This window comes from Mauremys reevesii, linkage group 7, assembly GCF_016161935.1.
Source record: "Mauremys reevesii isolate NIE-2019 linkage group 7, ASM1616193v1, whole genome shotgun sequence".
Taxonomy (NCBI): Eukaryota; Metazoa; Chordata; order Testudines; family Geoemydidae; genus Mauremys; species Mauremys reevesii.
In genome coordinates this window covers 16,918,792-16,934,575 of record NC_052629.1, presented here as the reverse complement: position 1 = coordinate 16,934,575, position 15,784 = coordinate 16,918,792, and the positions used below count along the sequence as shown (strand labels likewise).

Here is a 15,784-nt window from a genome sequence, read left to right as displayed (position 1 = left end):
TAATCTCACTTAACAGCAGTAGCTTCTTCTTCCAGTGTAGAAAGAATATTTTCTTCCTTTGGACTAATTCATTCCAAATTGAGAAATCGTTTGGGCCTGAAAAAGCAGGAAAGCTTGTTTTTTCTCTTCTAGATTATGAACAAACAGGAAAACGAAGGTGAAGACAACTGAGTTAGCTGCAGAAGCCAATATTTTAAGTTTCTCATGTTCACCTGGCTGACAGTCTATTTAATTTTTGTGGTTTTTTTTAAATATTTCATTTAAAATTGTTTTTAACTAAAATAGTTGTTAAAAACAAAACTGATTTTAAAAAACCTGAATGTTTAACTAAATTAAAAAATTCATATGCTTGTTTTGTTAAAATATTATGTGTTTGCTGTTGAAGAAAAAATCCAAAATACATAACGTTGTTCTTTTAGTTAAATAAAACAATTTAAATGTCTGTCTGGTGATGTTCTCCTCCTAATACAGCATGGCAAGAAAATCCTCCAAATATTAATGATTAACCTGTTGAATTGGAGATTGTTCACCTCCCAGTAACTTCATAAATATCTGCTTCAATTACCTTTGGTAAATAAAATAACCAAACAATCATTTATTTTCTGATATAGCTGTAAAACTAATCTGAAAAGTTTTCAAAATAAATCACTTTAAAAAAAAATGTATAGTGTGTACCTTCTAAAAATGAAACCTACATCTATCTCTGAGTTGTGAAGAATATGTATTAAGGTTATAACAACCAACAAGAATGCACTTTTATGTAGAAATCCATCATTAAATTGAGTCTTCCTGACTAGTGATTTAAATAATGATTTACCATATATACTCTTTCATAAGCCGAATATTTTTGTTAAAAAATTACGCATCAAAGAGCGGGGGTCGGCTTATAAACGGGACTACACCAAAATTTGATGATTTTAAACTCTATGGAATTATTGAGTTGAATATCCAATCCATGGTTGTTTTGTTTACCTGGAGTGTCTGCAGGCATGGAGCCCCTCAGCTCCCTGTGGCCGCGGTTGTCGTTCCCAGTCACTTCCACTTGCCACTTCCCCCAGCTCCCATTGGCTAGGAATGGCAAACTGTGGCCACAGGAAGCTGAGGGGCTCCATGCCTGTGAACGCTCCAGGTAAGCAAAACAGCCCGACCCGGCGGCTTAACCTGATGCACTGGGAGCCAAAGTTTTCCAACCCCTGAAATATAGGGTCAGCTTATGAAAGGTCATACAGTTTTTCCAATTTTTACTTATCCATCTTGGGGGGTCGACTTATAAACAAACGGGCTAATGAATGAATATATACAATAAAGCAAATCCACCCTGATCTTCAACCCAAAAAGACTGATATTTTGCCCACCCACAAGAATGAAGATGTAAGGCAGAGCTAAGAAAAATATAGTGCATACAATCACAGAGAAATGCAGCACAGCAAGTTTGTTATTGTGGGATGGTTACTTATATATTAGACCTCTAAGCCTCAATAGTAATGATGCCAAGTAGCAAACATCCAACCTAGTAAACCTCTGGATTAGTAAAAAAAAGATTGGTTCAAGTTTATTTTCTCAATATAAGCCAATACCCAACATTCTCACAGCATTCCTTCTTCATCTTTATAAATGAGCCGCGGAACCCTTGCATCTATCTTCACATTCAATGGCAAGCAGCCACAATATAAGAATAAGATGTAAAGAAAGTTTCATTGCTTACCAGAGTTATAAACTTCTTCTAGTGTTACAGAATCTAGAATGCTGAATGGCATCCATATTTGCTTGTATTCCACCTCCTTGCAGTAAAACCAGTGAGGCTGAACTGGTTCATACTGGTTCTGTAGCAAAACAGGTGGCGCCTGCACCAGTGGACCTGCTGGTCTGGAAGTTTGCAGTGGTTGTGATGGTGATGGTAGTGCCGGCTGTGAATGAGGAAACTGAAAATACACTAGTTTTATTACAGATGATTCAAGTATCTCAGTCTCAAATTATGTTTATTGAATATATTTTATATTTCATTTAGGAGGTTATTCTCACTTGTCATTCTCACATGCTCCCCTCTTTCCAAAATATTACATTTTTGGCATACAACTTTTATATACAGGATCTCCACCTGTTGGTGTTTGGTGTTGGCTGCTCACTTAGACATGGATACACCAATGCAAGCGTTCACAGCTAACTTCAGTGAGTGGATTGTACTTGTTGGGTTCAAAGAACACACAATCTGTGTCCCCAATCCTGCAAATGAATCTGGACAAGTGGATCCTTACCCCAGTGACTCAGGAAATTTAAGTCCTGATTCTGAGAAGCACTATGACTCTAAACTCGATTTAGACTTCATAGGAGTTGTGGATTCTGATGACCTCTACATATACTCATAGACACATACCTTTCTATTCCTCTTTCCCTAGTGAGCAACAGAGGCAGGAAAATTTATGTAAAATATGTTTAACCTAACATCATCCCTTTAAAACTGAAATCATTCTGACTACCAGCTTGTCCTCCAAAACCAAAGGATTTTTTAAAAAAGCTATCTTGAGAATCACAAGAGCTAGAAACTAATGCTTTTCACCATATGAAACCCCGGAATTCAGGATTTTATCTGTTACATAGTCTAGCTGTTAAAATCATGTGGCTTTGAAGATGTCACTTAGTAGATCAGTAAACTTTCCCAAAGCACTGGTCCTAGATCAGTGAAGACATTTTGATATCAGAGGTCAAAAGGACTCAAGATTCTCTTACTCTGTTAAAGGGTAACATGAAGCAGAACTAAAACAGAAAATTAAGACTATGGTTAGGGAAAAATAGAACAATCTGAAATAATTCTATATTAACACCAAGAAATCAAAGATCATTCGCATACCGGTGACAATGATCCTGGAGGGGTCGGATACATGTGGATAGGTGGTACAGAGGGTGGTGTCTGACCAAGCTGGCTTGGTGTCTGACTCTGCTGCAGCTGCGGTGGAGTTATGTAAGGATTAGCTCTACTGCTTAAGGTGGTATGGCGATATGGGTTATATCCTTGCTGCGATGTTCCATGAGGTGGAGTAGAAAAGTTTCCAAGTGGGGGACAACTCTCTGGAGGAGTCTGGTAAGCACTGATTCCCACCAGGGAAGTAGGTGGTACACTAAAAGATGACTGTGACTTCGGAACACTTGCCGAAAAAGCATTCTGCCCCTCCTGTGATCCAGGCAAGAGTGGGAGAGAAGTTAGAGCCTTGGAGAAGCCTGATGGCCCAACAGGTGGTGTCACTGCTGTTAAGGGTGGCTGTCCTATGCTTCCAAATGGATCATTGCTAGTAGGTACCTGGGAGAAATAGCTAAAAGTCTGTGGTGGATTAGGAGTAGCAGAAGTCTGACCCAAGAAGCTGTCTTCTTCTCCAACGTCTGTGGAATCATCTGCAATGAAACATACAGCAATGGTTAATGGAAATATTCTAAGGAATTTTATCATTTGCTCTATAGTCAGAAACTGTTCCATAACAATATAAACTATTTCCAATATTTTGCTTATCTTAAGTGTTTTGGCAGAATTTAGGCACCACATTCATGAAGGTTAAACATGCCATGCAGTAGAAGGTAGTAAATCTCCAACAACATTTGATTAATTTTATAGTCCATTTTAGAAACACACAAAGCAATCTGAGTTAATTAAAAATCCTAGCTTGTTAGCCTTAGATCTGAATTCCTCTTATTTACAACATGCTTATCATACCAACCCAGGTGTACTTGCACAATACAAAAAATTTTAATCAAGTAGTAAAAAAAATGACATAAAAACTTCACTCCCTTTTATTTTCCTCCACCTGCAAAAAGAGGACCATTTGAACTCATTCCACCTCCTAAGAAAAGTCCAGTATAAACAGATGTGCATGGAAGGATGACTTACTCCGAACTTTATTGTATTCCAGGGGGAAGCAGGTTCAAAAGTACATGAACATTTTGGAGCAGCTTGGCAAAAGCTCCCCCTTGCCACAAGTCAACAAGGTAACTTTGAGACAAGTTTCTAAACAATTAGTGACATGGTTGGCTCTAAATATGTTTAGTGTCCACACCACAACATAGTTTACACTCGATTAATGGAAGTTGCTGCTAATTGCATGACGCCCCTACCAATGTCCAATTGTTTTCCTGCAGCCAGGTCATAACATTTATTTTATTACATTAGACAAGTTGCTTAACAGAGCTTGTATAACTGATTGGCTAGTCCTCCATCCTCCCAGCTTTCAACATAATGTTGATGGTGTTGCTTGGCCTCTGTGCACATAGCACAAGTCCATTCTTTCCCATAAGCACGGATGCAAACTTGATTATGTAGCCAAGTAGCTGTGGATGTGGAAAAAGGTCAATGTAGGGTAGTCTTGTGAAACATTATGGCACAGATACAATTTAGCCATAATGAACATGCCAGAGCCTCATTACAAAAAGAACTGTAACACTACTGTAGTCATAGCCTAATCTGGGGGGTGATGAACTCAATCCTCCCAGTCTCCCAACTTTCTTTCAAGTAGCACTACAGACCAGAAGATTATTCCCACCTTTATTCATTACTCTGCTGCAGACTTTGCTTGCCTCTGACTGATTTTTTGGAAAAGGCAAGGCTGCTAAACCCACCAAAGCAATTGCATAGTGTGTGGTTCTCTTCTGAAATGCTACACACTTTTTTAAAAAAACACCCTTTACTTCATTGGCTGTAGGGAGCAACCCCTTTGATGGTAGCTCCTTAGCTGTTTGCACACTTTTCTTGATTTCTTTAACACATATTATATAAGTTGGTATCTTATACTTTGGATTTTGGACATCACAATCTGCAACTAAAAACTCCCTATTCCAATAAAAATCCAGACCTTGCCTTTTCCGAATTTCCACAGAAAAATATTGATTATTTTAAAAAAGAAGGCCCATGCATCAGATATGCCCTTTGCCACTGAGATATGGCAATGTACTACTCGCCCTTGGACTAAGCTATGCAATAGCTAGGGAAGGTGAGAGAAACTTTAGATTTTTAAATATCAAAAGTCTTTAAAGTAACAGTACAACAATACTAAGAGATGAAGCAGAACACCACTCTGCAGAAGAATGATCATGCCAATACCCCATCTGATCTTTAGATTTTTCCCATTTCCCAGCTGATCAACGTCAGCATCCTGGCAGCTTCTCATCGGGGACAGGGCCCCCATGCACTCTGCTTTGTGCAAGTACCCAAGGGATAAATGTGAGCATGCCTCAGATAGATAAAACTTATAAGACAAGTAAGTATATAAAGAACCTACAGTGAAAGACCACAGTAACCACCATACCAGATCAGGGCAGTTGGTCCACTTATTCAAGTATCTTATCTCTGACAGTGACCAATGCCAGTTAATTCTGAGGAAAGAACAAGGAACCTCACAATAGCCAGTTAGAGAATAAAGTATGACTGTGAAATCTTGCCTCTAGCTTCCTTATCTCCATGCTTGCTGCAAACAGAATAATTAATTTAGTTGCCTTTTCCTTCACTGTATGGCACTGACCTTCAACCAAAGGCCACTTTTTTCCCCTCATTGGTAGGGTTTCAAGATCAACTCCAAAAGTAGCATTTAGGGACATTCCCTTAGAACAGGCCATGCCAGAAATTCATTCTGTCCCTGCCTTAAATACAAATCCTGAAGGGCTCCCACATAACAAGTTAGTGTGTACAAAACTCACCAGTAAAAGTCATTCAGTGCGTGACTGCATTTGCATAACACCTAAGCCATCTGGTTTTATGTGGGAGTTTGAGAAGATGGGAAGCAAAATCTCCTCGCCACCACACCCAAACACAGAGACAGAATGCAGGTCTGTCTCTCCACCCCATCAGTGCAGTGCAGTGAGGGCCCCAGTTCTGTTTAAACCTTCTATGCAAGACTGGTGCAGAAATGAGTGCTATGTTACAAAGGGAGTACAGGAGCCCCCACTCTGGGCAGCCCTAGCAGAAGGCTTAAGTGGCATGGAACCTTGTGCTGATGCTCTGCATCACGTTAGTTTCACCTGCAGTGAGTACATAATAACTTGGACACTGAAAACAATTATAAATCAAAGGCCTTCGTCCCCCATAGCTCCTGCTTTGCAATGCTCCAGCAACACAAAACAGGGGAAGACCAGACACCTCAGAGCCAGCTTAGCTAGCCCTCACATGTGTGGAGAACATCTAGGGCATGGTCTCAGCATTGTTGCACTTCAGCAATCCCTGGCTCGTAGAACAGCCCCTTGAAGGCTGTTAGCAGCCAACACAATTTAGAGAAACAAAGAGACTGTTCTAAGTTACACTGGGAGCTAAAAATGACCCCCCAGGCTATGAGGAAAAATCATTCCATAAGGCCACTTTTGCTTCCGCTCCATTCAACCATAGACAAGAATGCAGCTCATATATCGGCAGCTGTTTGCAACCTCTAATAACAGATCTATTTGCAGCCAAGATAGGTCACAATATGACAGAGCACTGACGGAATGGAGGGGAATCCACTGATATCCAAAGAGAAAAGACTGGTTCTCAAAGGCAGCTGCCCTAATAATTTTTTTTTAAATATACTACACAGTAACACAACCAATTGCCATCACTAAGGTAGGCTGTACTGAAATGAGTTTCTTCCCCTTATACAAGAGTGACATTATGTATTGTGGTTCCAGGCGACTTCATCTGCATTTGTGAGTTTCTCTCACCTTCGTCCATTATATTATGCACTTCCAAAATGGAATTAAAAACCAACCAAGTATGTCAACCCCTATGTGGCGAAGGCCAAACTGCATTTTTAATTAAGGCGTTAAGTCACGAAGTTATGCTTATATACTACTCTCAAACCATAAGACAATACCCACTTACGCCAAATGAAGTTTACCAAAAGATCCAGGCCCTTAGTTACTAAACCTAACCATTACATTTAGCGTCACTAAATCTCAATGGACAAAGTGGTGCAGGGCACCTTCAAGTATGCCTTTCTATTCTTTCCATCCTCTTCTCCTCTGTTTTTCATCTCTTCTGCCTCAATTTGTGTGTCTGTCTCCTTTATTATGCTGTACTCTTGAATTTTTATCCCTGTTTGTTAGCAAAGAAATGAAATTGAAAAATTCAATCCATGAGTTTCCCAGTAACTAGTACAGATTAGAAAATTTCGCCTGTAATTTCCTGTTTTCCTCTAGCACTTTACAAGCATTGTCAATGAAGTGGATTCAGTATATTAACTTCCAATCCAGCCAAAAGGAACCAGGAACTCAACTATGATTACCAAGATAAGCACTATTTATGTGCAGTCTGTAGACGTGTAACTTTTTCTTTGAAAACTCCCATAACCGCTACATTTTTGATCTCTAGGTTATATTTTGAATTCTTTATCACAGGGGTGGGCAAACTTTTTGGCCTGAGGCCCACATCAGGGAACAGAAATTGTATGGTGGGCCATGAATGCTCACAAAATTGGGGTTGGGGTGCAGGAGGGGCTGCGGACTCTGGGGATGAGGAGTTTGGGGTGTAGGAGGATGTTCTGGACTGGGACCGAGGGGCTCGGAGGGCAGGAGGGGGATCAGGGCTGGGGCAGGGGTGCAGGTTCCAGCTGGGGGTGCGGGCTCTGGGGTGGGGCTGGGGCTCAGAGGTTTGGGATGCAGGAGGGTGCTCCAGGCTGGGATTGAGGGGTTTGGAGAGCGGGAGGGGGATCAGGGCTGGGGCAGGGGCATAGGGAGAGGCTCAGGCATGCAGGCTCTGAGCAACATTTATCTCAAGAGTGGTGCAGCCCTGACCCAGCACCCCGGCAAGAGCGGGGCTGAGCTGTGTGGTGCGGCCCCGACGCAGTGCTCCAGCCGGAGCGGGGCCAAGCCACATGGTCCAGCCCTGACCCAGTGCAGGGCTGAGACGCATTGTACAGTTTGCGGGCCATAGCTTGTCCACCCCTGCCTTATCACATGTAAAATATAGACTATTATGAACTATAATAATTACTGATATTGAAGAAAAGACAAAGACATTTCAAACTTTTTACCAAATACCTACAAGTAAAACACCCGACTATTATTCCTTCCAAACAACGCTGTAGATGAGATCTAACACGTTTCCCATCTTTCATAGAAAGACAAGTTCCTGGTGGAAGGTTTGGGGGTTTTTTAAGCAAAAAATTGTTTTCATTTAGCTTTACTAAACACTAAATTGGTGTGTAAAGACAGGCTGGCATTTTATATAATATGCAAATAATATGTTAAAAGAAAAAGGCACTGACCACAGGTTCAATTTTGTTCACATATTTTATATAAAACTATACTGCATATTAACTACACATTTCCTTTTCATTTGCAGTCTTCATTGTTTAACAGAAGCCATGGCCACATCCTCAACCAAGGCCATCTGCTCAACAATAGCAAAAGAATTGCCCCATCTTGGGATCTTGTTGAACTCATCTCTGCTCCCAATGAAGACACAGATTCTTTTATCTGCAGCTGGCCAAGAATCCCTATTTACAAACTAATTGAGGAGTTCATAAAATTTAACACCTCAGAATTACAGCAGGCACAGTTTAAAAGTTGCAGTATCACACACTGCATTGCTTTCTTCTTGTCCTCCATACCACCACGAAGTGATTTCCAATGCATCAAAGGCAATGGAACATAAAAGAGATGTTGACTTGTTTTTAATCAATATCACTTTTGTTATATGCTTTTTTTTTTTCCTGTGAGGGAAAATGCTCTGCATAACTGGTCATTCATAAGACTGCTGCTCATAAAAATAGAGATTCTACTGTATAGCCTTTCCTCTCAGATGTGGACAACAAAACACAACTGCTGGCCTTTGAAGGTGTGATAGATTTATGAAAATATGTTACTTCCAGCATTAGCTGTCAATTCACTTAGTGCAATTCCAGAAGTTCATTACCAACTATAATAACCTAGATGGTTTAGGACCTCAAAGGTTTCCTCTCTCGTATATCTTGCTGTGAAAATTAAGGCTCTAACTCGGAAGCTGTTCTGTGTACGTGGATCCCTGTGTGACAACCCAGCACAGCCTTATTCATCCCTGTTACATAATTAGGATATGTTTTGCACAAGGTATGCCTTGTGACATATCACTCTAAAAGTCTTAATCTGCGAGACATTAATATCAGGTTGGATTGTATGTGTTATCATAGTATGTGAAGATAAGCTAGGTTATGTGTCACTGAAACATGTTGTGAGGTTGAAAACACCCACAAGCAGCTTTTCAAGTACAACAGTAAAAAGGCCAAACAATGTTTATAGTTAATTGAGGAAATGCACATAAGCATAAGGATTACCCCAGGAACTGTGTACAACAGAAACTTCTCAGAGATAGCACTACACACTGGGAACGTTTGACCCAGGTCACAGCAAAAGAGCTTTCCAGCAAGGGGAAGAAGATATAAAAGGGGGAAAATGACATCATGATGGTACCACCCTCTCCCTACAACAATACACCTGGAAACACCTGAGGAACAAAGACTGAACTGGGGGAAGTGATGGTCCCAGCCTAAAGGGATTTCTAGCCTGTGTATGAAAACCTGGGAAACCCAAGCTGCAAAGCCAAGGCAGCTTGCGCCTTAAGAACCTGCCAGACTATTTATCAGTCAGGGTGAGAATTTGTTGATTCATATCCTATCTACCTAGTATGTTAAATTCAGTTTGTGGTTTTGTTTATTTACTAGGTAATCTGCTTTGATCTGTTTGCGATCACTTATAATCACTTAAAATCTATCCTTTTGTAGTTAATACACTTATTTTATCTTTTAATCCAAACCAGTGTGCGTTTGACTAAGGTGTCTGGGGAAAATCTCAGCTTGGTTACCACAAATGTGCACGGTCCTTTTCACATTGAGGGAGAGGCGAACCAGGTGTTAAACCCATATACTGGCCAGATTTGTCCACGGCAGGACGGTACTGCTCTGGGGTCCTGCACTGGGAGGCTGGTGGTTAGAGAACCTGCACGTGACTGCAGCTGGGTGTGTCCCTATCTGTGTGAATGCTGGTGAAAGTGCAAGCCTGGAGGGCTTTGCAGCTTGTCACAGCAGCACAGTGCGAGAGGGAGCCCAGGCTGGTGGGTCAGAGGGCTCAGTGGTACCCCAGTTCCAGGTGGCACCCTGGGGGGAACTCGTCACACCCTGTGATGTCAACAGGACTATGCATAGGTTCCAGGGTCCATGCAGGCAGGGCAGCAATGCAGTATCCATCAATTCCCAAGGTTGAGCATGCAGAAGTCAGCCAATAATATGCACCCTCACTAGTAACTCCTTGCTTTGGAATTCATTCCAGCTGGAAATCTGTGTCTGACCAACTTTTAGAGCAAAATATAAAGTGCATCTTTGATCAGGCTTGTAGGTTGGAAACTCATTATTAGTTAGATTCCTGGGTGGTGAGCTTCAAAAATCTTACCCTTTTAGGCAAAGTGGTTCAGTAGCTTGCGGTCCACCTGCAAATTTACTTGCACGACTGGGATATCAAAAGCGGCTGGTGCTTCAGAGGAAAACTTTGTGTAGCTGCACTGAAGTCAATAAGTATTGCACAGATGCAAGAGCCTGTCCACATGGATATGCTTAGAGCACCAGGACCTTAGAAATGTTTGTATCCTCAGTTTGTTCACACAACTCCTTATGATGGCTGAGAGGGTGTGGACCTCTTCAATATAAAAAAATTATTAGAGTTTATGTTTAAATTATATAATACACAGGTTAAGAAAGGAGTGTCTATACATCTGTGTATAGTGCTTAAATTGTCCAAAAGTACAAAATTTGGTTTGGAAGTCATAAGATACATATAGTATGTAATCTGCAGTATCCCAAATTAAGATCAATAAATTCAGCAATACAGTTAAAGTATTAGCATCTAAATATTTGGGTACATCACTTATAGAAGGTTATACTAAGAGTAGCTTGTGGAAAGCAAATATAGCAATGAGTGAAGATTGTCCCTCACTAATTGAGAACTTAGGATAGGTTGTCCCTTAGAAAATACAATCCATCAGGGAAGTACACCTCTACCCCGATATAACATGATCCGATATAACACGAAATCGGATACAACGCGGTAAAGCAGCGCTCCAGGGGGGGCGGGGCTGCACGCTCTGGCGGGTCAAAGCAAGTTCGATATAATGTGGTTTCACCTGTAATGCGGTAAGATTTTTTGGCTCCCGAGGACAGCGTTATATCACGGTAGAGGTGTATTTCAGTTACTTTCCTGACTTTGCTGCTCTCCAACAAAAAGAGAGGACAGTACGTTGTCTGTTAAAGGAGTATGTGCAAGCCTGTCATATATATAAAATTCGTCTAAACCATACCTAGGGCAAACCTCTTTCATAGAGAGTGGGGTTTTTCTAGTTCGTGAACATATGGTATTAACTTTAATACATTAATAAATATAGTGAGCTGTAGTACTGTTGGAGCCAAATCTTAATCTTCTAACCTAAGTGTGCTTAAACCAATCACAACACTGCATGAATGTAATTTACAAATATTGATTTCCAGGGTATTTTTTTTAAAGAAAAGAATTAGTTTTGATTGATGACACTTTCAGAAGATCCATATACTACTGAAGTTATTTGAAAACAAGATTTAAAAATCAAATAAATGCACTAAAAGCAATTGATTGTGCCAGACGAATATCTGCGCACTTTCAGGAGGCTATATAGGTAATAATAAAAAAACTACAGCTCTCATGCAGTTAATTTTGCAAGGAAATTAAAGTGTACATGCTGAGTGCGCTATTTGCACTGGTTTATAGCTTATTTCTCAACTGATTACATTCACACTTGTGGAGAAAGAGAAGATATGGGACAAGTGCCTGAGGACTTCTTGTTGTACAAAGCTGGAACTTTTAAAGTAAAAACATTAGTTAGTCTTGTGCATGAAAGCACCCAAACAATTTGTAATAGCTCAAACAAGCACTATTATTTTTAAATAGGTAACTGACAAAAGGGAAAAAATGTTTCTTCCTCAAAGAGCACCCTCCCAAAGCTACAGCAAAATGACACACTCCAGGGATGAGAACATGCATAAGACATTTCAGCCCAAAGATAACTTTTCCATAAAGTTTTTTAAGAAACTGAAAAAAGGGGCTTGAAATAAAAGTTAGCACTGCAGCTCTACTACAACATAGAGAACCCCACTATGAGAAGGAGGTTAAGGCCAAACAACTCAGTTTACACCAGGGAAAGTTTTCTTTGAGCAGATCTGAAATATAGTGATTGAAGTCTGCCTTCTTGTTGCCCCTGAGGAAAGAGCAGGACATACAGTTCCGGGAACTACTACCACAGACAGACTAAGTAGAAAAACGAAAGGAGAAATGGTGTCTCCCCTCTGATCACATATAAAGTGGTGCAATTTACCCTGAGTTCAGGATCATCCAGGAAGGCTTCCAGAACTGATGTAACAGTAGGAGGCCCTTTCAACTGAAATACATACCCCCCCATTTAATTTCTGCTCCTGGTGCTAACCCTAGCTAACACGGTAAACACATATCTCTGAAGGAAATGAAGATCATCAAAATGAAAGATCCAGAGCAATTTTTAGGTAGCAGCTCTCCACAGGGTTTTTATTCATGGCACAAAAATCACATCTGTGTGTCTGTCACAGCACTGGATGCTGCAGGACATCACTGCTGAACTAGGGGGAAAGGGCAGCAACCTGTACCAACATGACACTAGACAACAAAAAAAGGGAGCTGAGTGGTCACCTCCCCACTGTGCTGCACCCCTGAGTCCATCAACCACAACCCCACCTACCCCCGACACTTTCCCACATCTCCTACTCCCCACCACCACCCCGACACCATTTCTCCCACACGGGGCCCATCTCATTCCCCCTTCCCACCAGCTACCCCCACCTCCGTGTTCCCCCCACCAGGGCCGCCATCTCTTCCCTGCTCCCACCAGCTACCCCCACCTCCGTGTTCCCCCCCCAGAGCCCCCATCTCACCCCTACTGCAGCTATCCCCGACACTTCCCCCCCCAGCATCCCCCGGCCGGCTGCTCCTGGCAGCCCCACAGCCGACAGGCCCCGCGTACCTGCGCCGAGGAGAGCGGGCCCCGGGGGCGCAGCGGGGGCCTGGCTGACCGGGATGAAGGGCACAGTGAAATTGAACTCGGTAGCCGAGGAGGAGAAGAGCAGGTTGGTGCCGCTAGCGGAACCAGGCCCGGGCGGTTTCGCGGCGGCCATAGCTGCGGCTCTTCCACGTCTCCTCCCGGAGCAGCGGGAGCAGCCAACACGGCCCTCTCCGCCCTTAGCGCTGCCCGGCTCCAAAATGGCGGCGCCGGGACCCGCCCGCACCTCACGCCGCAGCGTCAGGGTGAGAGGGGAGGGGCCGGCCGGGCCGCCGCCATTGCCGCCGCGGGAGGCAGCCTGGGCAGGAAGTTCGGGACCCATCTCCGGGAGCGGGCGAGCGCGTGGCTGCGGCGGGGCGCAGGGCCCCATCTCCGGGAGCGGCAGGGCTGGGAGTCCCGCCTCGCGCCCGCCTCGTCCGCAAGATGCCGTGCGTGGCCGACTGGCTGAACAGCCCCCTCAGCATCGTGCAGGGCATCTTCGGTGAGAGCGGGGCAGCCGGGCGGGGATACGGCGGGGCAGCCGGGCGGGGCTGCGCTCGCGGGGGGGCGGGGAGCGCTGAATGGCGGGGCGCGCAGGGCGGCTGTGGGGAGGGAGTGGGGGAGCTGGGCCCTGAGGGTGCCATGGTCTCCATGGGTGAGGGGGGGGGGGCGAGCTGCGGGGCGGGTTGTCGGCGCACGGAAGGAGTCGAGTAACCCAGCAAGGGAGGGCGGGGGCCAAGCCGGCTGCAGCCGTGGGTGTTTCTGGTGCAAGACCGAGTCTGGAAGCGGCCACACTGAGGTGCAGACTCGCGGTGGGGGCTGTGTTGTGCCTTAAAATAACCAGACATAGAGAAGTTGGGCAAGGGGCATGTTGGGGGAGGGGTGTGAAAAGTGCCGGGCTAGAAATGTTGTGTGGGAGAGTTGCTGTCTGTAACTTACGGGGCTGTCAGGCAGCCGAGACAGCCTGCGCGGGACAGATTTCCAAAAGGTCTCGTAACACAGCAAAATTATTTTCTCACCAAAGACTTTAAATACTACTTTCAATGAAGGAGTCTCCTTCCTAATGGGAGACCTGACAGGGCAAGACATGCACATTCACTTGTGCCCAAGATGTGAATACATCATTACTTACAACAGTCTGTTCCTTTTGCATTAATAATCCCACTTTGCGACAATTCCTCCTCAAACTTACTCTGAAAAGATGCATTTGGAATGCAGTTTCTTCATGTTTAGATGTCTCGAATGAAACCTTTATAATGTTGAAAAAAAGTATTGCAAGAGTAAGACAGTTCATGGGTGATGTGAGGAAGCGGTGGCTGAAGTTCCTGAATCTGAGTCTGGTGTAATACTTTCCAAATTCTACCGTGGGCTCGTCTAGTGGGGAAGGAGGAGGGCTGCCTCACCATACAGGAAAAATAGGGCTATGCATTATCAAACTTTGCTGAAGAAGCAACTCAGGAAATCATTGGATGCTAGGAGATATTTCGACTGTGAGGAGGTGAGGGCAGCTAGAAGTAAAAAGGAATAATGAAGGTGGACTAGAAAGGATCTAATTTCAAGGACTTCCTAATGAGGTGCATGTACATTATGTATAATCTGGGACCCTGTCAACACTGGACTCCAGTTTAAGAAGTTATGCTTTTACTTATGTCCCAGCTAAGAAGATATGTGTAACAGTTGAGTGAGCTAGTATGGACAGAGCCAAAGCATGTTAGCTGTTTCTTAAAATGTATTCTTGTCCAGAATTATAAACATTGTTCTAATAAGCTCTAGCACCAGCCAGTCAGTGTTAGAAGCTGCATTTTGAAAAATGATACTTAAACTCTCTTTGATGCCCAGCACTGCAAAGACCTTATATGAATACCCTAGAACTGGAAGGGACCTCGAAAGGTCATCGAGTCCAGCCCCCTGCTTTCACTAGCAGGACCATTTTTTGCCCCAGGTCCCTAAGTGGCCTCCTCAAGGATGCCAATTGAACTCACAACCCTGGGTTTAGCAGGCCAATGCTCAAACCACTGAACTACCCTTCTTCCCCCTTAAAATGAGGCAAAATTCCTGTGAGGTTATATCCCCCTGCTGGTACCAGGTATATAGTTCTCAACTACCAGTACCACTACTTAAGGACATACCAATGAAGCTCTTGATTTTAACCAAAACATAATTCCTGATTTCTTAATGACTGGAATAGGAGCTTGTGCAGAAATAAACACTTCCCAAAAATATGATCATACATGCGCAGTAAGTAGAAAGGGTAACAGATAATCCCCCGGCTCTTCCTAGTGGTCTCTAGTGTATTTGAAATCCATCTGAGCTTTTCCCCACCTACACAGTAGCTATATTTTCCTTCTCTCTCTGTTAAGGTTGTAACAGAAGGATGAGAGGAGACAAATGGCATCAAGGTTGTTATAATATACATCTGTGTAGGGATAAAGTCCCATTAAAAATCAGTTCACATCAGCATATTCAAAATGAGTGTCAAATTGCTCATAGTGCTGGTCAGAGTGCTGAATAAAAGTCCAGTGTACTGTACTATTGCTATTATTAATGCAGTTTGTTTTCTAGCTCAAAATGGTCCAAGTCCTGACTGGGAGAAGAAAGTAACTGAATACTTTACAGAGAAGCTAAAAGAAAATAATGCAACTAACTGGGTAAAGTTGATTGAATTGTTTGGAGTTTTTTCCATCCTTCCAAATCCTGCCGTCTTGTTCCTCTATTATAGTTTTTTGGGAAGTGTCCCCTTTAGAAATGCGTTCATGGAACTTACTCATACTT

The 15,784-nt window shown here is 43.1% G+C and overlaps 2 protein-coding genes and 1 long non-coding RNA gene across 6 annotated transcripts in view; 2 read left to right on the top strand and 1 right to left on the bottom strand.

The window, feature by feature from the left end:
* LOC120409246 overlaps positions 1 to 8,553 on the top strand; it is a 31,549-nt gene extending 22,996 nt beyond the window's left edge. The window contains exons 2-3 of the long non-coding RNA XR_005601225.1: positions 3,900 to 3,975; positions 8,291 to 8,553. This is a non-coding gene — a long non-coding RNA (uncharacterized LOC120409246). The remainder of the gene's footprint in view (positions 1 to 3,899; positions 3,976 to 8,290) is intronic.
* LOC120409244 (SEC23 interacting protein) overlaps positions 1 to 13,423 on the bottom strand; it is a 40,149-nt gene extending 26,726 nt beyond the window's left edge. The window contains exons 1-3 of the mRNA XM_039546973.1: positions 12,998 to 13,423; positions 2,849 to 3,387; positions 1,706 to 1,922 (exon numbers count right to left, since the gene is read on the bottom strand). Coding sequence (XP_039402907.1) covers positions 1,706 to 1,922; positions 2,849 to 3,387; positions 12,998 to 13,403 — 1,162 coding nt within the window. The 5' untranslated portion in view covers positions 13,404 to 13,423. The remainder of the gene's footprint in view (positions 1 to 1,705; positions 1,923 to 2,848; positions 3,388 to 12,997) is intronic.
* The window catches only part of LOC120409245 (minichromosome maintenance complex binding protein), a 38,542-nt gene continuing 36,143 nt past the window's right edge, over positions 13,386 to 15,784 (top strand). For 2 of the 4 annotated variants that reach the window (XM_039546976.1, XM_039546977.1), the window contains exons 1-2: positions 13,386 to 13,514; positions 15,575 to 15,660. In XM_039546976.1, coding sequence (XP_039402910.1) covers positions 13,457 to 13,514; positions 15,575 to 15,660 — 144 coding nt within the window. In that variant the 5' untranslated portion in view covers positions 13,386 to 13,456. Of the gene's footprint in view, positions 13,515 to 15,562; positions 15,661 to 15,784 lie in introns of all 4 variants that reach the window. The other 2 variants (XM_039546974.1, XM_039546975.1) reach the window with 1 other exon arrangement.